At 48.3% G+C, this 24,398-nt stretch overlaps 1 protein-coding gene across 1 annotated transcript in view; it reads left to right on the top strand.

The window, feature by feature from the left end:
- The first annotated feature begins 406 nt into the window (after positions 1-406).
- The window catches only part of LOC119778648 (gephyrin-like), a 37,253-nt gene continuing 13,261 nt past the window's right edge, over positions 407-24,398 (top strand). Inside the window, exons 1-12 of the mRNA XM_038277989.1 lie at positions 407-566; positions 6,303-6,381; positions 6,449-6,506; positions 6,598-6,690; positions 9,401-9,495; positions 9,570-9,636; positions 9,747-10,052; positions 11,406-11,543; positions 15,843-15,885; positions 15,977-16,114; positions 16,647-16,739; positions 16,833-16,981. Coding sequence (XP_038133917.1) covers positions 503-566; positions 6,303-6,381; positions 6,449-6,506; positions 6,598-6,690; positions 9,401-9,495; positions 9,570-9,636; positions 9,747-10,052; positions 11,406-11,543; positions 15,843-15,885; positions 15,977-16,114; positions 16,647-16,739; positions 16,833-16,981 — 1,323 coding nt within the window. The 5' untranslated portion in view covers positions 407-502. The remainder of the gene's footprint in view (positions 567-6,302; positions 6,382-6,448; positions 6,507-6,597; positions 6,691-9,400; positions 9,496-9,569; positions 9,637-9,746; positions 10,053-11,405; positions 11,544-15,842; positions 15,886-15,976; positions 16,115-16,646; positions 16,740-16,832; positions 16,982-24,398) is intronic.

The raw sequence follows: 24,398 nt of genomic DNA, 5'->3' as shown, positions 1-24,398 counted from the left end.
GATCAGTATTTGGAATCTCAGGACATTCCTAGAGGCCATGAATCAAACTGCCTTAATCTCCACATTTAACACGTGAGTCCAGAATGTTGGAGTTAATTGATTTAATAATGTTGGGTAACATGTTCTCATCAACCATTTGGATTAATTTAAATAATAATAGATATAAAGATAGCGTCTAAGATAGCAATAAACCTATAGATAGATAGATACATAGATACATAGATAGATTATTTTTTTTCCTTTATTTTTTCCATCATGCTGATGAATGAAGCTTCCATGGATTCTATCAGATCTATTGAACATCTGCTGGAGAACCAGATGTTTTCCACCGCTGCTTGTGGGCAGCATCAGAAGCCCTTCCAGTGTTTGGGGGGCTCCTCCCAGCTGGGGGCCACTGGTGCATGCATGCAGAGAGGGGGTCGTCCTCCAGAGGTGCAGCAGCACCACCTCCTCCCCCTGCCTCTACGTATGAGCCGTCACGGTGCAGACAGAGGCTGGAAACATGGCGGCGGACGGGATGGTGCTCACCAACCACGACCATACGACCCGAGTGGGCATCCTGACGGGTAAGCTGCGGCTCCTGGGGGCCCTGATCGCTGCACATCCGGCCCGTTTTCTGTTGCCTGTCACGATCCGGGCTGAGAGGCTCGCAGAGCGGCTCGGCTAGCAGCGGCTAACCGGGGGGGTTCGGTCCGGTTCGGACTGATGTGGGCTCGGTTCTGTGAGCGGCTCGACGGGGAATGGGTGGAAATCTGCATTCAGACATTATTAGTTTGCTGAGAAATGATTTTGATTCTGGAATCTGAGCTTTTTCAGCTATTTTAATCTGGAGGAGGAACCCCGGTCCAGACTTTCAAAATAAAAGATGTCGGCCTCCCTCCGCGGGCCGCAGCCGCTCAGATCCAGACCCGGGCTTTTATTTTGAAGGTGGCGCCGCGCCGGAAGTCTCCCTGCGCCGTAGCGATGCCGAACCGACACGAGCTGCATTATTCATGTCCCTTTGCAGAGGCGCGAGGCTCCGGGACCTCCTGCAGAACCGGAACCGGTCCTCCAGCATCTTCATCACAACACAGTGCTGGGAGGACTGGGACCAGTATGGAGCAGAACCCCGGGGGGGGGGGAGGTCACATGCAGTCACATGTAGTCACGTGCTCCTCATGTGGAAGACCTTCAGAGTCCTGGAGTGTTTCTGACGGAGGTCCTCCATGTTGCTCCCAGGAGGTTCTGCTGAGCCATGCTTTCCTCTGGTTCGGTTCTGGTTCGGCGGAGCAGCCGTTTCTGCAGAACTAATGGGGTTCTGGTTCTGTTTGTCAGGCTGGTACCAAATAAACAATGTGTACTGCTGGTTCCTGTCGTCACTGCAGAGTTGGGACCTGATTGGACCATGAAGGGTTCAGGTCCAGACTTGGACTAGGACACTCCAGCCCTTGGTCTCTTTGGACCCTTCAGAGGTTCTGCTGCAGAACCTGACTGTTGGACCTTCTTCAGGCAGAGGTCCAGATGGTGGCAGCCCAGAGCATCATACTGCCACCACAGCTGTGTTCAGGCAGATTCTTTAATTTTCAGAATAGTCAACCCCCCTGTGTGTGTGTTGGGGGGGGCGGGGGGGTTGACTATTCTGAAAATCTGGAGGATTCTTCCTCCTCTTCATCCGGTTCCTCTTCCTCAGTCCGTGTTGCTAACGGGCGCCATTCTGATTCTGAGTAAACCGTTCGCCGCTTCTTTCATGTTCGGGGAGGAGGCGCCGTCTGGTGACGCTTTTTCCAATCCTTAATCTGAACTTTGCTCATCAATCATGCTGTTCCTGGAATAAGGCGGGAAATCTAACAGCCAGCGGCGTCAAAAGTTCCCGCATTGGTTACTTCAGTAGAAGTATAGGCCCCGTCCACACGAAGTCAAACCCTGGCCTAAACGCACAAATTTTTCACCAAACCAGCCTCTCATCCATACGAAGCCGGCGTTTCGGGGGTCTGTAAACGATCTTTTTTTTATTTAGCCTTCAGAGTGGGAAGATTTTGAAACGCCGTTTTCGCGTTTCCATCTTTACGCTCTAACCGCATTTTTTTTCTTACACGCATGCGTCATAGCGTCGCCTCTAAACACGCATGCGCGACACAGTATCACAACAACAATGGCGGCGTACTGTGTTGAATGGTTGCTGCTCATGCTACTCACCCTGCTGTCGGGCTTACAACAGAATCTTCTTCTTCTGGAATATCTCCAGAAGAACAGAGCAATATCGACCACATAGTTCAGCACCTGAATTTGACTGAACCACCAAAATGGACCCGCAGGGCAACCATGTATAAATATTACTGCGCATGCCCAACATTTCGTGGCTTATTTTTGCTTTGGCACCACAGCGCCACTTACAGGCCTGGCATACATTTTGCAGCGTTTTCATGCATTCGTGTGGACGATCACATTTATTTTACGTCTCCGTCTTTACGACAAACGTTCTGGAAAATATTAGCATTTCGTGTTCGTTTTGACTTCGTGTGGACAGGGCCATAGATACTGCAGTTTAAAAACACTCTGGTAAAAGTTGATGTGTCAACTTGACCTCTTTACTCAAGTAAAAGTGAAAAACTATGTGCTCCAGAAACTACTTAAAGTATAAAGTAACCTTTAAAAAAACAGCCAGATGCCGCTAGATGAACTGAAAGCTCAATTTTTCGTCTATTTCTCTAAATCATCTGAGATAGGGCCGAGGATGAGGGAGGTCTTGTTGGTCTCCGTCTCCCGATACGCTCTCTCCTGTGTCCGACCTTTCAGACATTCCAACATCTTTTTCTGAATCCCACATTGTAGCATGGCATAGACAATTCACGTTAGCAGTTTGAAGAACACCTGCTGGCTTCTGATGGTTTCCTTTAGCTAACCAATGAGTGTTTGCGTTCTATGACTCATCCAATCACACTAGTTTTCACTAGATGTGGGCGGAGCCAATGATCTGCATTGGATGGAGCACATGACGGGAAATAAAGATTTAGAAACATTAAACCAGGGGAACCAATTAAAAATCAGCGGGTCTGAATAAAGAAAATCATCAACCAGTAAAGATCTGGAGACATTTTTTATGATCTGTTACTTTAAACAGAATTTAACACTGAAATAAAATGAGGTGTTTATGCATCCATGTTATACATAAATTTTTTAATTAATTTCCTGTTCATCTGGATGTCCAATCGTTTCCTGTTTCCTTCAGCGTGTCGTTATTCCTTTAAACAGCCAATCACGCAATAGAAGGATTATAATCCTGATTCCAGTTTCCAGGATTTACCGTGTTGGATTGAATCTGACGCTGAAACAGATCTGTGCATCAACAATCCTGCACTGGCTGAATAAGCTAAACATAGAACTACTTTGGGGGGGGGGTAATGAGGACTTGGCGCCTCGCTAAGGAGCCATGCTGGGAGGGGTCTGTGTTCATTTAAGTCCAGGCAATTTAGAGCCTTTAATATCACAACATGATGAAGAGTTTGATGGAGCAGCAGTCATCCTCATCAGTGGAAGAAGACGCCATAGATTCTAAAAATGGAGTCCAGTGGAAGGAGAAGGAGCCCTGGTGAACGCCACAGGACAGCGGAGCAGGAGAGGAGGAGCCCGTCAGGGGGAGCTGAACCAGCAACCCCTTTCTGCTGAGAACCAGCCGTCTGTGGAGCCGTAAGCTACCAATCAATGGGACTAAAAACACCATGAGGGTGAAGGCTGAAAGACGCCATTCCACCAGCAGGAGGAACCAGGAGACATCGATGGCAGAGCGACGCTCCACAGCATCAGTGGAGGGATTAATAATCCAACAGCTGGGCTGGAAAAACTGGCCACCGTCCATCCATCCATGCCTGTCACTCTTTATACCTGCGGGGGTCACGGTGGTGCTGGTGTCTATCTCCAGCTGTCAGTGGGTGAGAGGCGGGGTCCCCCCTGGACAGGGAGGTGGGGTCCCCCGTGGACAGGGAGGCGGGGTCCAAGCTGGACAGGAAGGCGGGGTCCAACCTGGACAGGAAGGCGGGGTCCCCCCTGGACAGGGAGGCGGGGTCCCCCCTGGACAGGGAGGTGGGGTCCAACTTGGACAGGGAGGTGGGGTCCCCCGTGGACAGGGAGGCGGGGTCCCCCGTGGACAGGGAGGCGGGGTCCAAGCTGGACAGGAAGGCGGGGTCCAACCTGGACAGGAAGGCGGGGTCCCACCTGGACAGGAAGGCGGGGTCCCCCCTGGACAGGGAGGCGGGGTCCCACCTGGACAGGGAGGCGGGGTCCCACCTGGACAACCAACCATTCACACTCACACCTAAGGAGAATTTAGAGAAGCCACTTAACCTAACAGTCATTATTTTGGACTGTGGGAGGAAGCCGGAGTACCTGGAGAGTCTCGGCCCTGGGTCGGGAATCAAACCCAGGACCCTATTGTTGTACCCCTGTTCCACCGTGCAGCCCTCAGGCTCGGGGACAGACTGCCAGAGCTCGCTCCCAGTCTTTGATCCGGTTTGTCTAGAAGTCGTTCTTTAAACCAAATTCTTGGCTCATAAACCTGGAAACCATCGTCTCCCTCTGCTTCCTCATTTCCACTGGGAATACTGGGAATACTGGTTAGAGAAGCCTCTCCTGCCCACAGAGCTCCTCTACATGTTTACCGGTAAAGTGGCTCAGATCTCTGTCCTTTTGGGCCGGCGTGGTTCTGGTCTCCCACCAGTACCCTTTCTGTCCAGGATGACCTTTGACCTTCATGGAGGCGACAGAGTGTAGATGATGTTCTGGGCTGGTAGACGGACCTCCGCCGGAGAAGTTCTCAATCAGTGGATGATGGTTCTGACTGTGGTTCTCCATGGATCCACCCAGAACACAGACTGATACCTGAGTGGGCGTTTGTTGGTGCAGAGATGCAGTCGCCTCCAGTCAGCAGATCTAGTTGGACCCTCCTGGTTCTGTGGTTGTTCAGAACAAAAACACATGGAGGCATCTTGGTGACTCCACAGTGCCCATCTCTGTCACAGAGTGACCTTTGACCCCCTCCAATGATCCTTCAATGCCACCTTTATCTCCTGCTGCTTATTGATGCTCCCTCTGTGCTGCTCTACCCAGAAACTCTCCTCTCTGACCCTCAGATGGAGGATTTCATCCAAAGGCTGAATGTTTCCTCGTCTTCAGCAGGAACTCCAGGATTCTGGACCTGCTGGACCAAACCGGTCTGATACCAGAATCAAAGCACAGACTGGGTCATTTAGAGTGCAGTGCCGCCAGTGGCCTGCAGGGGGAGCACTGCACCGGTATGAAACGGGTCGTCCTCATGGCTCCGCTCAGCTCTCCTTCATCCATTCTCAGTGATGAAGAACCTGTTCCTGGACGACCCGCTCTTGGAACGGATGAGGAAAGAGCAGGAGCCGAGTTCAGAACCAGAGAGCAGTGAGAGTCACCATCTTTGACTCTTCCAGCCTCATCAGAGCAGAGCTGCTGAGGGAGGCTGGAGTGAACAGGCATCTTGCTGCCTGGACCGTCAACTACCATCATGAACTTTGTGGATTGGTGTGAGAAGAACCACCTGTATCTGAACACCAGTAAGACCAAGGAGATGGTGATGGACTTCAGGAGAAGACCCCCACCTCACTCTCCCATGAACATCCAGGGCAGGAGATAGAAACTGTGGAGAGTTTCAAATCCCTGGGTGTTCACGTCAATAATAAACTGCACTCATAACATCGACGCCCTGTAGAAGAAGGGCCTGAGTCGCCTCCCTCCACCTCCTGAGGAGGCTGAGGTCCTTTGGAGTGAGCAGGTCCCTGCTTCAAACCTTCTCTGACTCTGTGGGGGCATCAGCCCTCCTCCACGCTGTCGTCTGCTGGACAGAGCGGGACAGAAAGAGACTGAACAAACTGGCCGTTTCTGTCCTGGGCTGGACTCAGTGGAGGAAGTGGCTGAGAGGAGGCTGCTGTCCAAGCTTCCATCCATCATGGACGTCACCTTCCCTCCTCTGAAGCAGACTGGAGAGGAGCTGAGCAGCTCCTTTAGTCAAAGAGCAATAACTATATATATAAATATCCATCTATATGTGCAATAGGTGCTGCTGCTATTTGTGAGATGTATCGTGTTCACTTCCTGTTCTGACTGCTGAGCAGCGGATCAATAAAACCAACCAATAAAGTCAATCAGTCAATCATCTTCCATCCATATAAAGGCAGCTGGACCCAGTGGGTCAGGACCCGGTTCTGATGGCCGTCCAGCCTCACTGTGGATGGTTGGAAGGACTGTGGAAGACAGGGTCGGGCTGCTGGTTCTAGTTCCTAACCTGAACTTCTCGTCCTCAGTCAGCGACAGCTGCTTCAAGAACCTGGCAGAAGACCGCAGTGGAGTCAACCTGAAGGACCTGGTCCACGACCCGTCACTGTGAGTCTCCACATGAACGCCAGCGACTGCACTTCTTCCTGTGACTAACCACCGTCTCCCTCTGCAGGCTGGGAGGAGTCATTGCAGCTTACAAGATCGTTCCGGACGAGATCGAGGAGATCAAGGTAGGTTCTGGTTCTGCTGAGGAAAGCAGAGCTGCTCAGATGCTGGTTCTGGAGGTGGACATGCCGACTCTGCTCCTGTGTCCACATGCAGGAAACTCTGCTGGAGTGGTGTGATGAACAGGAGCTCAACCTCATCCTGACCACTGGGGGAACTGGTTTCGCTCCACGGGATGTTACACCAGAGGTACCAGTGATCTGGGCTCTAGCAGCATGTAGGAGAACCGGCCAGGTCCATTCTGAACGAGTAACAGAACTAGGAAGGATCTGAACCTGGGTTTTAGACCAGACAGCCTTCTAGGGCAGATAAAAAAAGCATCCAAAACAGGAACCATTACCCTGGTAGCTAACCTGTAGCACCTAGCTTGGTAACTAACCTATAGCACTTAGCCTTCAGCTAACCCATAGGGCTTGGGATCCGCGTTGCATTGTGGGACGTGGTACACCGTGATACAACGTTGTTGTTGAAAGAAACACGTAGAAGTAGAGAGAAAAAAGATGTTAAAATCCCGAAAAGGATCTGGAATTTACCGGGACACGTTAAATAGAGAAGCCACGGACCGGTATGTTGACAAAATCAGCATTATTAATAATTTGGATCCGTATGAAGTTCCTAACAATGAGTGGAGCACCGATGAGTGAGCGCCTATACTTCAAAACAGTTCCCAAGCTACAAGTCCTTGGAGTCTCATGTGCAGTTCATGAATGGACGGGTTCAGGAGCTGCAGATCATAAAGCCAGCAAACAGTGGGAACACAGTAATCCGTACGAAGGTAAGCTGTGATCAGACGGGCAACTGCTAACCGCTAATGCTAACAACCACTCACGCATGTAATGTACTTTTAACTAGCTGCTATGTGTTTCAACCCTCCCCAAACCCTCCGGGTTTCTCACGTATTTGAGCCTTTTCCCGCTGCCGTTTTTATTATTTTCCCGTAAAAGATCCCAACTTTGAAGGAAAGAAACAAAGTAGGCTATAAAATAAAACCGTGCATCTTTAACTTACCAGAATGAAAATGCAGGGAACACACTCTCAATGACATCGGGATACTGTGGAAAGTTATGTTCGGTCGTCTTACAGCCGCGATCCAAGCTAGCCGACGACTCTTCGGGCGTTTCTCAATTCACGAGAACGCGAGTATGTACTCGCGTTCTCGTCAAGTCCGTTCTTGGCGAGAACGCAGGAAGATCGGACTTGACGAGAACGCGAGCACGCAAGCACGTACGTGTATTGGAGCAGAAGCGTACTCGTGACGTCATCACAGACAACGTTGTTTAGCATTTCTTTAACAGTCAAAACTATTTATTCCCTACAGAAAACATTTTGAAAACAATATTTTTAATTTCTAAAGCTTAAAAAACATTTAAAAAAATTACGAACCGCAAAAAAACGCCATCAGAACGAGCGGTAGTTCACACATAACTAGACCGAGAGAAGTGCACTACAGACGGGGTAAATTTAGCCCTGGCTGCGGTTACCCTCGGAGGTCTGCTGGTCACTCTGGTCCGCTCAACGTCGGACTTTTTTTTTTAATTTCGCACTAACTCTGTAAACAGGCCACACAGGGAGGCTTCAATGTATAATATTCTCGCCTCAAACGATTTCAAAACGTACTTTTGAAGAACAACAGCCGCAGAAAAGGGAATGTTTAACTTACCACTGTGAGTGCTGTCTGGAATCAAGCTGCGGCCGCGGGGCATTTTGGGGAAGCGGTCAGTCTGAAGAACGCACAAGTCTGCTCGGATGCATGCTCGATAAAGAGGGCGGGGCGAGAACAACATCCGGGGATTTGATGCGTTCTCGATCTGGCGTTCTCGAGAATTGGAACGGTACTCGGGCCGAGGCCGATGATGTATCACGAGTACACGAGCACACGAGAACGCTCAAGAACGCATATTGAGAAACACTCTTTATCTCTGACGCTTGGTCTCCATGGTTACGCCTCCAGGCAGGAAAGCGGTGGAGAATTAACTCATTTTCTATGTTGTTCCCATGGCGATCATGTGTTGCGCTGTTACAGCCCATAATACAGCAACGGTTTACCATGGTTGAAATCAAGTTAAGGTGAAATTAATCAAATTAAAACACGGCTGAGAGGGAGTACAGTACGCGGTAGTCATAGGCAGTAGTCTGAGCAGCAGTAAAGGAGGCCCTCAAGATGGCGGCAACGCAAAGTAATTACCTCATGACACCCAAGCCCTATAGCACGTAGCCTAGTAGCTAACCTGTAGCACCTTTTCTGGATGCCAACCTGTAACACATAGCCTGGGAGCTAGCCTATTGCACATAACCTGGCAGCTATCTTGAAGCAGGTAGCCTGGCTGATAGCTTTAAGGAGGTAGCCTGGTTGCTAACATGAAGCAGGTAGCATGGCTGCTAAATGAAGCAGGTAGCATGGCTGCTAAATGAAGCAGGTAGCGTGGCAGCTAGTTTGAAGCTTAAATCGGGTAGCCTGGCTGCTAGCTTGAAGCAGGTAGCCTGGCAGCTAGCTTAAATCTGGTAGCCTGGCTGCTAGTTTGAAGGGGGTAGCCTGGCTGATAGTTTAAAGCAGGTAGCCTGGCTGCTAGCTTGAAGCAGGTAGCCTGGCTGATAGCTTGAAGTGGGTAGCCTGGCTTCTAGTTTGAAGCGGGTAGCCTGGCTGCTAGCATGAAGCAGGTAGCCTGGCATCTAGCTTAAATTGGGTAGCCTGGCATCTAGCTTAAATTGGGTAGCCTGGCAGCTAGCTTAAATTGGGTAGCCTGGCTGCTAGCTTGAAGCAGGTAGCCTGGCTGCTAGCTTGAAGCAGGTAGCCTGGCGTGTTTGTGATATCTTCCCAGGCTCTTCGTTATTCGTGGTTTGCTGAACAACATTTTTAGCTAGCGTCTTTAATAACGCTGTTTATGAACTGATGTTCCAGGCAACCAGGGAGGTGATTGAGCGAGAGGCTCCAGGAATGGCGCTGGCCATGCTCATGGGATCCCTCAACGTCACTCCTCTAGGAATGCTGTCCAGGTGAGGTCCCGTGTGTTCACACCAGGTTCAGGTTCGTGTGCCGAGCTAAGCCTGTTCCTCTGCACTGATTTCAGGCCAGTCTGCGGTATTCGTGGAAAAACTCTGATCATCAACCTTCCAGGCAGTAAGAAAGGCTCTCAGGTTTGGTTCTGACTGTTATTCACGGTGATCATCTGCATCAGCATGACCCAAAAACAGATCAAAGATGGATACCATCAGAGCGGCGACCTTTTACGTCTCTGTTCCTGCAGGAGTGTTTCCAGTTCATCCTGCCTGCTCTGCCTCACGCCGTCGACCTGCTGCGCGAAGCCTCCGTCAGAGTTAAATCCACGCACGCTGCCCTGGAGCAGCTGCCCTCGCCGTCCTCGCTGCTGACCAACACACACGGGGACGCCCACGCCAACACGCACACCATGGAGCGGGGCACCCAGTGTGAGGAAGAGGACGAAGAGGAGGAGGATATGAGGAGAGGGCGACACAACCACCACCACCACCATCACCACCACCACCAGCAGCACAGCTCCTCCCACATCACTGCAGCTGCCATCGCTGCAAAGGTAACCGCCCACCGCTGTGCACAGCCTAAAGGTTGAGGGTTCAAATCTAGAGGAGTCATCAGTTGCCATAGCAACCAGGCTGGTATCTGCTCCAAGCAGCTGCTTATGCTCCTTCACATCATCATTCATGTGTCCGTCTGTGTCTCCATGCGTGTGATCAGAGCAGCCATGTGGCGGTCATGGTTAAGGGAGCCCCCTACCTGCCTGGAAACACACCTGCACCCCCTGCTCATTTCACCTGTTCCCATGACCTCCAGGTGAGACATAGCACCTCCATCCTCATCCTCATCCTGTCTGTTCCTCCACCAGGTTGACCTCTGACCTCTTCAGCTTTGATTGATCCTCCTGTTCACACTGAGTCCTTCTGATGGACCTGGAGAACCGACCTGAAACAGAACTTGGCTGTAATTAAACACATTGATGATGATGATGATGATGATGATTGATCTTCATCCAGCATCCAGCGTTTCCTTAGCGAATCAGAATGATCCTCATTCAGCTGCACGCAGCTCATCCTAGACCAGAACCAAAGCAGTCACAGTGTTCACAGGCCAGCTGACTGTCTGCGTGCAGCAACAGGTGGTGGAGGGGCATGCCACTGTATGCTCCTTCCAGCTGTGGAAGGTTCTGGTCCCACAGCTGGTTTGGCTTCTTCTCCTCAGAGCTTTTTGTGGAGGAGGAGCAGATCCACCATGGAAGGTGGTCTTTCCACTGAGCTTTGGACCAGCTTGGTTCTGGTACCAGTCAGAACCTCCGCCTTACAGTCTCCCACACACAATGGTTGCTATGGGGATTCCCTCCTGCTTGTAGGGAGCAGAGATGAGGGCCAGCCCACAGCATCACTAGCTAAGTTCACACGGACTTTAACGGGTCAGGTTTTCAGTCCAACCTGCTGAGTTCTGAACCAGAACCAGACAGGTCCAGGTTCTCCAGAACCATCCAGTGCTAAATTCTCCTGGGAGTGGGTGTGTCCCACTGCTCTCTGGGCTCTGATTGGTCAGGAAGCGGTACATCCTCCAGCAGAGGGACCAATAATTGGCCATGAAAGGAGGTCCATTTCAACCGATTCTAAATACCTAATTGGGTCAGAACCATTATTGCTCTAAAATCCAATTCTCTGAGAAAAGTCCTCCAACTTCAGCATCGATTATAGAAAAATTGGAGCGGACTCGGAGGTCTGAACAGGTCTGAGTTCCTGGCATCAGATCAGTGGAAACAGAATAAAGCTCTGAGCACGGTGGAGGCTGTGTCATGGTGTGGGTACTGACTTTCTGTTTTCCTTCAGCCGAAGCAGAACTGAAGCAGTGTTTGGACCTGCGCTCAGTGTGTGTGTGTGTGTGTGTGTGTGCGTAGATCCCGGACTCGATCATTTCTCGAGGCGTTCAGGTCCTTCCCCGAGATTCGGCTTCTTTAAGCTCCACCCCCTCCGAATCACCACGGGCCACACAGGCGACGTCCCGCCTTTCCACCGCCTCGTGCCCGACTCCCAAGGTACGCACAAACCTGCACACACCGACCGGCCAGAACCGGAACCGGGTCAAACGTCTCACTGCATGAGCCGCCAGCTGGTGGGTCGTCAGATTCTGGCGGGTCGGCGGTTCTGACCGCTCCTCAGACTCTGGCGGACGCCTCCTGCATGTGTGGAGCTGTGGTTGGTTCCTCTGGCGCTGCATGGTTCTGTGACGGTTCTGATGGGGATTATTGTGAAATGTGTTTGTGACCCGGCCCAAACCAAACGGGTTCTGGTTCTTCTGGGGCCTGCGTGTTGTTGGGAGTTAATGAGGCTGGGAGGTTTTCCAAAGATCATTCCAAGAACCTTCAGTCGTGTTAAAAATCCTCCCAAGCGGAACCGGTTCTGATGGACTGAGCAGAACTTCAGGACTGTGACCCGGTTAGCAGCCTGATGCATTGGTTCTGCTGGTTCTGGTCATTCCGGTTCTTCCTGTCTGGATTTAAACCCCAGTGTTTTCCCTTCGGACCAGAACCGGGTTTCTAAACACGTTCTCACAAAAATCCAGCTCTAGACGTTAGGATCCCTGTTCCTGAAGGGGGCCCAGTCACGTACCGACTTCCTGCTCTGCACCAGCAGCTCTACTGGTTCCAGTTAGAGGCTCTATGTCCAGTTAACTGAACTACCTGATGGGATTCGTCCAGCAGGGGGCGGTAAAGAGGGACGTGTGGTTATGAACTGCTAACTGATAAACACTAACATCAGAGTAGATTCCCGAGCAGTTAAGCCGGGCGTACACTGTGCGATTTTCCAGTCGTGCGGAATTTTTTGATCAGGTCGACTTTCAGCCTGATGGTGAGTCGTTTAGTGTACAGGGGGTTACGAGCGGCGATCAGCCTCTCACAACCACCTCCTGATCAGTAACTGTGAGGTCAGGACCGTCGTGGGCAATTCGCTGAGGATTCCTCTTTATATTCCTCTTCTCAGATGTAAACCCAGCAGCATGGCGGGGGGGCAATGAGTGAAATGCAGCTCCGTCTGCAAAATTGACGGACCGCAGTAGCCATGTTTGCTCAGCCACGTCTTTTTTCCAAATACTTCGTCACCTTTTCTATTTAGGACTTTCAGCACAATATTGCACAAATTGCCAAGGCAGCGCGTTTCACTCTAGTGAGCTTCAGATTCCCCGTCTATTTGTTTGGCTTCAGGATAGACGAGAGATTAAAATGATGTTCAGACTGGTCAGTGCTGCAGGTGTCAGGTGTGTTAAAGTGTTAGGGTCAGTGCTGCAGGTGTCAGGTGTGTTAAAGTGTTAGGGTCAGTGCTGCAGGTGTCAGGTGTGTTAAAGTGTTAGGGTCAGTGCTGCAGGTGTCAGGTGTGTTAAAGTGTTAGGGTCAGTGCTGCAGGTGTCAGGTGTGTTAAAGTGTTAGGGTCAGTGCTGCAGGTGTGTTAAAGTCGTGAGGGTCAGTGCTGCAGGGGTGTTAAAGTGTTAGGGTCAGTGCTGCAGGTGTGTTAAAGTTGTGACGGTCAGTGCCGCAGGTGTGTTAAAGTGTTAGGGTCAGTGCTGCAGGTGTGTTAAAGTGTTAGGGTCAGTGCTGCAGGTGTGTTAAAGTGTTAGGGTCAGTGCTGCAGGTGTGTTAAAGTGTTAGGGTCAGTGCTGCAGGTGTGTTAAAGTCGTGAGGGTCAGTGCTGCAGGGGTGTTAAAGTGTTAGGGTCAGTGCTGCAGGTGTGTTAAAGTGTTAGGGTCAGTGCTGCAGGTGTGTTAAAATCGTGACGGTCAGTGCCGCAGGTGTGTTAAAGTGTTAGGGTTAGTGCCGCAGGTGTGTTAAAGTGTTAGGGTTAGTGCCGCAGGTGTGTTAAAGTGTTAGGGTCAGTGCTGCAGGTGTGTTAAAGTGTTAGGGTCAGTGCTGCAGGTGTGTTAAAGTGTTAGGGTTAGTGCCGCAGGTGTGTTAAAGTGTTAGGGTCAGTGCTGCAGGTGTGTTAAAATCGTGAGGGTCAGTGCTGCAGGTGTGTTAAAGTCGTGAGGGTCAGTGCTGCAGGTGTGTTAAAGTGTTAGGGTCAGTGCTGCAGGTGTGTTAAAATCGTGAGGGTCAGTGCTGCAGGTGTGTTAAAATCGTGAGGGTCAGTGCTGCAGGGGTGTTAAAGTGTTAGGGTCAGTGCTGCAGGTGTGTTAAAGTGTTAGGGTCAGTGCTGCAGGTGTGTTAAAGTCGTTAGGGTCAGTGCTGCAGGTGGGTTAAAGTCGTTAGGGTCAGTGCTGCAGGTGTGTTAAAGTCGTTAGGGTCAGTGCCGCAGGTGTGTTAAAGTGTTAGGGTCAGTGCTGCAGGTGTGTTAAAGTCGTGAGGGTCAGTGCCGCAGGTGTGTTAAAGTGTTAGGGTCAGTGCTGCAGGTGTGTTAAAGTGTTAGGGTCAGTGGTGCAGGTGTGTTAAAGTCGTGAGGGTCAGTGCTGCAGGTGGGTTAAAATCGTGAGGGTCAGTGCTGCAGGTGTGTTAAAGTCGTGAGGGTCAGTGCCGCAGGTGTGTTAAAGTGTTAGGGTCAGTGCTGCAGGTGTTAAAGTGTTAGGGTCAGTGCTGCAGGTGTGTTAAAATCGTTAGGGTCAGTGCCACAGGTGTGTTAAAGTCGTTAGGGTCAGTGCTGCAGGTGTGTTAAAATCGTTAGGGTCAGTGCCGCAGGTGTGTTAAAGTCGTTAGGGTCAGTGCTGCAGGTGTTAAAGTGTTAGGGTCAGTGCTGCAGGTGGGTTAAAATCGTGAGGGTCAGTGCTGCAGGTGTGTTAAAATCGTGAGGGTCAGTGCCGCAGGTGTGTTAAAGTGTTAGGGTCAGTGCTGCAGGTGTGTTAAAATCGTGAGGGTCAGTGCTGCAGGTGTGTTAAAGTCGTGAGGGTCAGTGCCGCAGGTGTGTTAAAGTGTTAGGGTCAGTGCTGCAGGTGTGTTAAAATCGTGAGGGTCAGTGCTGCAGGTGTGTTAAAGTCGTTAGGGTCAGTGCTGCAGGTGGGTTAAAATCGTGAGGGTCAGTGCTGCAGGTGTGTTAAAATCGTGAGGGTCAGTGCCGCAGGTGTGTTTAAGTCATGAGGGTCAGTACTGCAGGTGTGTTAAAGTGTTAGGGTCAGTGCTGCAGGTGTGTTAAAGTCGTTAGGGTCAGTGCCGCAGGTGTGTTAAAGTCGTTAGGGTCAGTGCTGCAGGTGTGTTAAAGTCGTTAGGGTCAGTGCTGCAGGTGTGTTAAAGTCGTTAGGGTCAGTGCTGCAGGTGTGTTAAAGTCGTTAGGGTCAGTGCCGCAGGTGTGTTAAAGTCGTTAGGGTCAGTGCCGCAGGTGGGTTAAAGTCGTTAGGGTCAGTGCTGCAGGTGTGTTAAAATCGTTAGGGTCAGTGCTGCAGGTGTGTTAAAGTCGTTAGGGTCAGTGCCGCAGGTGTGTTAAAGTCGTTAGGGTCAGTGCTGCAGGTGTGTTAAAGTCGTTAGGGTCAGTGCTGCAGGTGTGTTAAAGTCGTTAGGGTCAGTGCCGCAGGTGTGTTAAAGTCGTTAGGGTCAGTGCTGCAGGTGTGTTAAAGTCGTTAGGGTCAGTGCTGCAGGTGTGTTAAAGTCGTTAGGGTCAGTGCCGCAGGTGTGTTAAAGTCGTTAGGGTCAGTGCCGCAGGTGGGTTAAAGTCGTTAGGGTCAGTGCTGCAGGTGGGTTAAAGTCGTTAGGGTCAGTGCTGCAGGTGGGTTAAAGTCGTGAGGGTCAGTACTGCAGGTGTGTTAAAGTCGTTAGGGTCAGTGCTGCAGGTGGGTTAAAGTCGTGAGGGTCAGTACTGCAGGTGTGTTAAAGTGTTAGGGTTAGTGCCGCAGGTGTGTTAAAGTCGTGAGGGTCAGTACTGCAGGTGTGTTAAAGTGTTAGGGTCAGTACTGCAGGTGTGTTAAAGTGTTAGGGTCAGTACTGCAGGTGTGTTAAAGTGTTAGGGTTAGTGCCGCAGGTGTGTTAAAATCGTGAGGGTCAGTGCTGCAGGTGTGTTAAAGTGTTAGGGTTAGTGCCGCAGGTGTGTTAAAGTCGTGAGGGTCAGTGCCGCAGGTGTGTTAAAGTCGTTAGGGTCAGTGCCGCAGGTGTGTTAAAGTGTTAGGGTTAGTGCCGCAGGTGTGTTAAAGTGTTAGGGTCAGTGCCGCAGGTGTGTTAAAGTCATGAGGGTCAGTACTGCAGGTGTGTTAAAGTGTTAGGGTTAGTGCCGCAGGTGTGTTAAAGTCGTGAGGGTCAGTGCCGCAGGTGTGTTAAAGTCGTTAGGGTCAGTGCTGCAGGTGTGTTAAAGTTGTGGTACGTGACCAGGCCCCTTTAAGGTGATTTAAAGGTTCTTTTATTCAGCAGATGGATTTTATTCTGCAGGTCCAGTCTCGATGTGGCAGCAACGAGAACATCCTGAGAGCCAGTAAGTCTCATTCATCCTCCAAGCCTGGTCCTCTTCCCCTGGACCTGTAGGCGCCTAAAGCCGTCTGCGGTTCTGTCTATTCCTATTTCAGGCCACAGCGCCGTGGACATCAGTAAGGTGGCACGCCGCCACCGCATGTCGCCATTCCCGCTGACTTCCATGGACAAAGCCTTTATCACTGTTCTGGAGATGACGCCCATTCTGGGCATCGAGGTCATCAACTACAGAGGTCAGTCTGAGACTGCTTATATGGTTCTGATTCTGATCCAGTTCTGAACAGTTTAGGTTAGATGGTTGCGATTCTGATCCGGTCCTGAACAGCTTAGGTGAGATGGTTTTGATTCTGATCCGGTCCTGAACAGCTTAGGTGAGATGGTTTTGATTCTGATCCGGTTCTGAACAGTTTAGGTTAGATGGTTCTGATTATGATTTGGTTGTAAAAATTTACGTCAGATGTTCTGATTCTGAATTTGGTTCTTGATCCGTTTATTGTGTCACTGACTCCTCCATGAGTCACGGTGACAGAAATGGGATCAGTGCGGTGCTGATTCAGGTTCAGCCTGATTCAGGTTAAGCCTGATTAGGGATCAGCATGATCCGGGTTCAGCCTGATCTGGGATCAGCCTGATTATGGTTCAGCCGGATTCAGGTTCAGCCGGATCGGGGATCGGCCTGATTCGGGTTAAGTCTGATTCCGAATCATCTGGTTTTTCCCAGTTTACTCAAAGCCAGTAGGATTTAATGTGCTTGGCCTTCTGCAGATGGTTTAGGGCGGGTGCTTGCTCAGGACATCTATGCCAAAGACAACCTTCCTCCATTTCCTGCCTCGGTTAAGGATGGCTATGCGGTACGAGGTGAGTTATTAGATCCTGACTCTGTGTTGATCCAGTCCTGCGTTAAATACAGTTCAGTTGTCCTAATTCTGGATCATTCTTGCCAATGTGCAGCTGCTGATGGACCTGGAGATCGTTTCATCATGGGGGAGTCCCAGGCTGGACAGCAGGTGAACTTAGATGGATTTAACCTTCAGTCTGATTGGCTGAAACATCCCAAGCTGCTCAGGTGGATTAACGCTGCATTCACACAGCGCACAAAAGCTAAATGTCAGTCAGGTTAAGGCCAAATGTCAGTCAGGTTAAGGCCAAATGTCAGTCAGGTTAAGGCCAAATGTCAGTCAGGTTAAGGCCAAATGTCAGTGAGGTTCAGGCTAAATGTCAGTCAGGTTCAGGCTAAATGTCAGTCAGGTTTAGGCCAAATGTCAGTCAGGTTCAGGCTAAATGTCAGTGAGGTTCAGGCCAAATGTCAGTGAGGTTCAGGCTAAATGTCAGTTAGGTTTATGCTAAATGTCAGTTAGGTTCAGGCTAAATGTCAGTCAGGTTTAGGCTAAATGTCAGTCAGATTTAGGCTAAATGTCAGTGAGGTTTAGACCAAATGGCAGTAAGGTTTAGACTAAATGTCAGTCAGGTTTAGGCTAAATATCAGTCTGGTTTAGGCAAAATGTCAGTTCGCTTTAGGCTAAATGTCAGTCAGGTTTAGGCTAAATGTCAGTCAGGTTTAGGCCAAATGTCAGTCAGGTTTAGGCTAAATGTCAGCCAGGTTTAGGCTAAATGTCAGTCAGGTTTAGGCTAAATGTCAGTCAGGTTTAGACTAAATGTCAGTCAGGTTGAGACTAAATGTCAGTCAGGTTTAGGCTAAATGTCAGTCAGCTTTAGGCTAAATGTCAGTCAGGTTTAGGCTAAATGTCAGTCAGGTTTAGGTCAAATGTCAGTCAGGTTTAGGCTAAATGTCAGTCAGGTTTAGGCTAAATGTCCGTCAGGTTTAGGCTAAATGTCAGTCAGGTTTAGGCTAAATGTCAGTCAGCTTTAGGCTAAATGTCAGTCAGGTTTAGGCTAAATGTCAGTCAGGTTTAGGCTAAATGTCAGTCAGGTTTAGACTAAATGTCAGTCAGGTTTAGGCTAAATGACAGTCAGATTTAGGCTAAATGTCAGTGAGGTTTAGACCAAATGGCAGTAAGGTTTAGGCTAAATGTCAGTCAGGTTTAGGCTAAATGTCAGTCAGGTTTAGGCTAAATGTCAGTCAGCTTTAGGCTAAATGTCAGTCAGGTTTAGGCTAAATGTCAGTCAGCTTTAGGCTAAATGTCAGTCAGGTTTAGGCTAAATGTCAGTCAGGTTTAGGCTAAATGTCAGTCAGGTTTAGGCTAAATATCAGTCTGGTTTAGGCTAAATGTCAGTTCGCTTTAGGCTAAATGTCAGTCAGGTTTAGGCTAAATGTCAGTCAGGTTTAGGCTAAATGTCAGTCAGGTTTAGGCTAAATGTCAGTCAGGTTTAGGCTAAATGTCAGTCAGCTTTAGGCTAAATGTCAGTCAGGTTTAGGCTAAATGACAGTCAGATTTAGGCTAAATGTCAGTGAGGTTTAGACCAAATGGCAGTAAGGTTTAGGCTAAATGTCAGTCAGGTTTAGGCTAAATGTCAGTCAGGTTTAGGCTAAATGTCAGTCAGCTTTAGGCTAAATGTCAGTCAGGTTTAGGCTAAATGTCAGTCAGGTTTAGACTAAATGTCAGTCAGGTTTAGACTAAATGTCAGTCAGCTTTAGGCCAAATGTCAGTTCGCTTTAGGCTAAATGTCAGTCAGGTTTAGGCTAAATGTCAGTCAGCTTTAGGCCAAATGCCAGTCAGGTTCAGGCTAAATGTCAAGTCAGGTTTAGGCTAAATGTCAGTCAGGTTTAGACTAAATGTCGGTAAGGTTTAGACTAAATGTCAGTAAGGTTTAGACTAAATGTCAGTAAGGTTCAGGCTAAATGTCAGTCAGCTTCAGGCTAAATGTCAGTTCGCTTTAGGCTAAATGTCAGTCAGGTTTAGGCTAAATGTCAGTCCGGTTTAGGCCAAATGTCAGTCAGGTTTAGGCTAAATGTCAGTCAGGTTTAGGCTAAATGTCCGTCAGGTTTAGGCTAAATGTCAGTCAGGTTTAGGCTAAATGTCAGTCAGCTTTAGGCTAAATGTCAGTTCGCTTTAGGCTAAATGTCAGTCAGCTTTAGGCTAAATGTCAGTCAGGTTTAGACCAAATGGCAGTAAGGTTTAGACTAAATGTCAGTCAGGTTTAGGCTAAATATCAGTCTGGTTTAGGCAAAATGTCAGTTCGCTTTAGGCTAAATGTCAGTCAGGTTTAGGCTAAATGTCAGTCAGGTTTAGGCCAAATGTCAGTCAGGTTTAGGCTAAATGTCAGTCAGGTTTAGGCTAAATGTCAGTCAGGTTTAGGCTAAATGTCAGTCAGGTTTAGACTAAATGTCAGTCAGGTTGAGACTAAATGTCAGTCAGGTTTAGGCTAAATGTCAGTCAGCTTTAGGCTAAATGTCAGTCAGGTTTAGGCTAAATGTCAGTCAGGTTTAGGTCAAATGTCAGTCAGGTTTAGGCTAAATGTCAGTCAGGTTTAGGCTAAATGTCCGTCAGGTTTAGGCTAAATGTCAGTCAGGTTTAGGCTAAATGTCAGTCAGCTTTAGGCTAAATGTCAGTCAGGTTTAGGCTAAATGTCAGTCAGGTTTAGGCTAAATGTCAGTCAGGTTTAGACTAAATGTCAGTCAGGTTTAGGCTAAATGACAGTCAGATTTAGGCTAAATGTCAGTGAGGTTTAGACCAAATGGCAGTAAGGTTTAGGCTAAATGTCAGTCAGGTTTAGGCTAAATGTCAGTCAGGTTTAGGCTAAATGTCAGTCAGCTTTAGGCTAAATGTCAGTCAGGTTTAGGCTAAATGTCAGTCAGCTTTAGGCTAAATGTCAGTCAGGTTTAGGCTAAATGTCAGTCAGGTTTAGGCTAAATGTCAGTCAGGTTTAGGCTAAATATCAGTCTGGTTTAGGCTAAATGTCAGTTCGCTTTAGGCTAAATGTCAGTCAGGTTTAGGCTAAATGTCAGTCAGGTTTAGGCTAAATGTCAGTCAGGTTTAGGCTAAATGTCAGTCAGCTTTAGGCTAAATGTCAGTCAGGTTTAGGCTAAATGACAGTCAGATTTAGGCTAAATGTCAGTGAGGTTTAGACCAAATGGCAGTAAGGTTTAGGCTAAATGTCAGTCAGGTTTAGGCTAAATGTCAGTCAGGTTTAGGCTAAATGTCAGTCAGCTTTAGGCTAAATGTCAGTCAGGTTTAGGCTAAATGTCAGTCAGGTTTAGACTAAATGTCAGTCAGGTTTAGACTAAATGTCAGTCAGCTTTAGGCCAAATGTCAGTTCGCTTTAGGCTAAATGTCAGTCAGGTTTAGGCTAAATGTCAGTGAGGTTTAGGCCAAATGCCAGTCAGGTTCAGGCTAAATGTCAAGTCAGGTTTAGGCTAAATGTCAGTCAGGTTTAGACTAAATGTCGGTAAGGTTTAGACTAAATGTCAGTAAGGTTTAGACTAAATGTCAGTAAGGTTCAGGCTAAATGTCAGTCAGCTTCAGGCTAAATGTCAGTTCGCTTTAGGCTAAATGTCAGTCAGGTTTAGGCTAAATGTCAGTCCGGTTTAGGCCAAATGTCAGTCAGGTTTAGGCTAAATGTCAGTCAGGTTTAGGCTAAATGTCCGTCAGGTTTAGGCTAAATGTCAGTCAGGTTTAGGCTAAATGTCAGTCAGCTTTAGGCTAAATGTCAGTTCGCTTTAGGCTAAATGTCAGTCAGCTTTAGGCTAAATGTCAGTCAGGTTTAGACCAAATGGCAGTAAGATTTAGACTAAATGTCAGTCAGGTTTAGGCTAAATATCAGTCTGGTTTAGGCTAAATGTCAGTTCGCTTTAGGCTAAATGTCAGTCAGGTTTAGGCTAAATGTCAGTCAGGTTTAGGCTAAATGTCACTCAGGTTCAGGCTAAATGTCAGTCAGGTTTAGGCTAAATGGCAGTCAGGTTTAGGCTAAATGTCAGTCAGGTTTAGGCTAAATGTCAGTCAGGTTTAGACTAAATGTCAGTCAGGTTTAGGCTAAATGTCAGTCAGATTTAGGCTAAATGTCAGTGAGGTTTAGACCAAATGGCAGTAAGGTGTAGACTAAATGTCAGTCAGGTTTAGGCTAAATATCAGTCTGGTTTAGGCTAAATGTCAGTCAGGTTTAGACTAAATGTCAGTGAGGTTTAGACCAAATGGAGGTAAGGTTTAGACTAAATGTCAATCAGGTTCAGGCTAAATGTCAGTCAGGTTTAGGCTAAATGTCAGTCAGGTTTAGGCTAAATGTCAGTCAGGTTTAGACTAAATGTCAGTCAGGTTTAGGCTAAATGTCAGTCAGCTTTAGGCCAAATGTCAGTTCGCTTTAGGCTAAATGTCAGTCAGGTTTAGGCTAAATGTCAGTGAGGTTTAGGCCAAATTTCAGTCAGGTTCAGGCTAAATGTCAAGTCAGGTTTAGGCTAAATGTCAGTCAGGTTTAGACTAAATGTCAGTAAGGTTTAGACTAAATGTCAGTAAGGTTTAGACTAAATGTCAGTAAGGTTCAGGCTAAATGTCAGTCAGCTTTAGGCTAAATGTCAGTTCGCTTTAGGCTAAATGTCAGTCAGGTTTAGGCTAAATGTCAGTGAGGTTTAGGCCAAATGTAAATCGGGTTCAGGCTAAATGTCAAGTCAGGAAAGGCTAAATGTCATCGGGTTTTTTAGACTAAATGTCAGAAGGGTTAAAGACTAAATTTCGGAAAAGGGTTTTAGACTAAATTTTCAAAAAGGGTTTTAGACTAAATTTTCAGTAAGGTTCGGGCTAAATGCCCAGTAAAGGTTTAGACTAAATGCATTAATTTTCCACCCTAAATGTCACCCACCCTTTAGGCAAAAATGTCATTTCCCTTTTTAAAGGCAAAAATGTCAGTCGGGTTTTTGGGCCCAAATGTAAACGGGGTTTTGGGGCCCAAATGTCATCAGGTTTTGGGCTAAAGGGTCAGTCAGATTTGGGCTAAAGGGTCATGGGGTTTAGGCCAAATGTCAGTCATTTTTTGGGCTAAATGCAGTAAATTTTTAAAGGCAAAGGGTCAGTCAGCTTTAGGAAAAATTTTTTTTGCATATAAACTCGGGTTTGTGTTTTTGCAGCCTACCCAAAAAAACAGTGATGCCGGGCCCAGGTGATGAGAGGACGACTGGCCTCCGATCCCCCTGTGGACTAAATCCGTGGTCCAGGGGGAAGACACTGACCTGTTTGAGAGAGTTTTAAGGACGTAAGCATCTGTATGCGTAGCTACCTTTGGGGTTTCCCTCAGCCCTCACCGTTTTTTCCCTTTAAATCCCGGGGCACGGGGGAAAGCTGGGTTTAGGATAAAGGTCCGGGCCCCCGCCCGGACAGGAAAATTAAAGGAAAAACCCAGGGAGAAAAATTTTAAAAACCCAAAATGGCCCATCGTGGGTCTTTTTGGGTTTAAAATCCCCAGGAAACTGAGCTAAGCGCTACAAATCCCTAACGGGATGCCCATTTCTACCCACCATCTTTAAAAGCTTTTTTTTTTTAAGACTTTTTTAGATTTTTAAACAAAAAAAACTGCCAAAAACCACTAAACCTAGAAAACCTGTGAGTAGAATAAACAGTTCAGATTCTCTTAATGCTGCTGATATAACGTCAGGGTGAGAGCGCAACATCTAACTCTGCAAAAGATTAGTTAGGGGCTTTAAAAGGGGAATGATCAATCCATCCATCCCCCATCCCCCCTCCATCATCCACCCACCCCCATTCCATCATCCAAACCCATCCATCATCCATTCATACCCAAATTTCACCCCAATCCCATCCATTCATCCTTTTTATCACCATCCATCATCCATTCATCCATCCATCCATCCATCACCCCTTTTCATCCATTTATCATCCACCCCCATAAACCTTTCCCCATCCCATCCACCCCATCCCCCCCACCCATCCTTTCACCCAAACCCCCCCCCCACCATCATCCTTTCATCCATTTATCACCCAAACCATCACCCCATCCATCCACCCCAAAATCCCCCAAACATCCATTCACCCATTTATCATCCCATCCATAAATCCATTAAACCCATCATCCATCCATCAAATCCATAAACCATTCCCATCATCCTTCCTCCATCACAATCCACCATCCCCCATAAACCATCCACCTTTCCAATCCATCCATCTCCATTCATCCTTTATCTCCATCCATCCATCCATCATCCATTCATCCTTTTTAAATCATCCTTTCCATAAACCTTTCCATTCACCTTTTTATCCCCCATCCAACATCCCACCCCATTCTTGCCATCCATCCATCCATCACCATTCATCCATCCATCCGCATCCATTTATCATCCCCCATTCATAAATCCCCCCCAAACATCCATTCACCCATCCCCCCATCCATCCATCATCCATCCCCTTTTCATCATCCATCCACCATCCCCCCCATCCACCCAACCACCCACCCCTTTCCATCACCCCATCCATTTCATCATCCATCCACCCCATCATCCATTCACCCCTCCATCCTCACCCCACCCATTCATCCATCCATCCATCATCCATTCATTCCATTTATCATCCACCCCTCTTTCCCACCCCCACCCCTTTCATCCCCCCATCCACCCATCATCCATCCATCTTTCATCCATCCATTCTCCCCACCCTATCCATCATTAAATCCACCCATTCATAAACCCCTTCCATCCATCATCCATCCATCATCCACCCCATCCATCATCCATCCATCATCCACCCCAATCCATCCCTTTCCCAAATCCATCATCCTTTCCCTCCATTCATCCACCCATCCATTCTTTCCATTTATCATCCACCCATTCATCCTTTCCCTTCCCCACCACCCCATCCATCCATCCCCATCCAAACATCCCCCCCTTCTTTCCACCCCAATCCATAAACCATTCTTCCACCCATCCCATCATCCTTTCCTTCCACCCATCCATCATCCTTTTAAATCACCCCATCTATTCATCACCCATCCATTCATCACCCAATTTCTTTCCATCATCCATTCTTTCCATCATCCACCCCTTCTTCACCCCACCCCCTTTCCCATCCCAATCCTTTCCCCACCCCCATCCATCATCCATCCTTTCCCTCACCCCATCCCCCCATCCCCCATTCATCCTTTCCATCCACCCATCCATTCACCCCCATCCTTCCATCTTCCATTATCATCCTTTTTTTCCCATCATCCACCCCTTTCCCATCCCCCCTTTCATCCATCCATCATCCATCCTTCATCCATTCATCCATCCATCAATCACCCCACCCCACCATCATCCATTTATCTTCCATCTATTCATCACCCCACCATTCATCATCCTTTCCCCATCCATCACCCCATTCACCATCCATCATCCACCCATTCATCATCCATCCATCCACCCCATCCCATTAAAATCCATCCATCCATCCATCACCCCATTCACCATCCATCCACTTCCATTTTTTCCATCCATCCATTCATCTCCATCCCCATTCATCATCCATTCATCCATCACCCCACCATCCTTTCACCCAACCATTTCATCACCATCCACCCTTCATCATCCATCCATCCATCATCCATTCATCCATCCATTCATCATCCATCCACCCATCCCCC

The sequence above is a fragment of the Cyprinodon tularosa genome, unplaced genomic scaffold (assembly GCF_016077235.1).
Source record: "Cyprinodon tularosa strain WSP-4 unplaced genomic scaffold, ASM1607723v1 ctg1367, whole genome shotgun sequence".
Taxonomy (NCBI): domain Eukaryota; kingdom Metazoa; phylum Chordata; class Actinopteri; order Cyprinodontiformes; family Cyprinodontidae; genus Cyprinodon; species Cyprinodon tularosa.
This window is presented reverse-complemented; position numbering and strand designations above follow the sequence as displayed.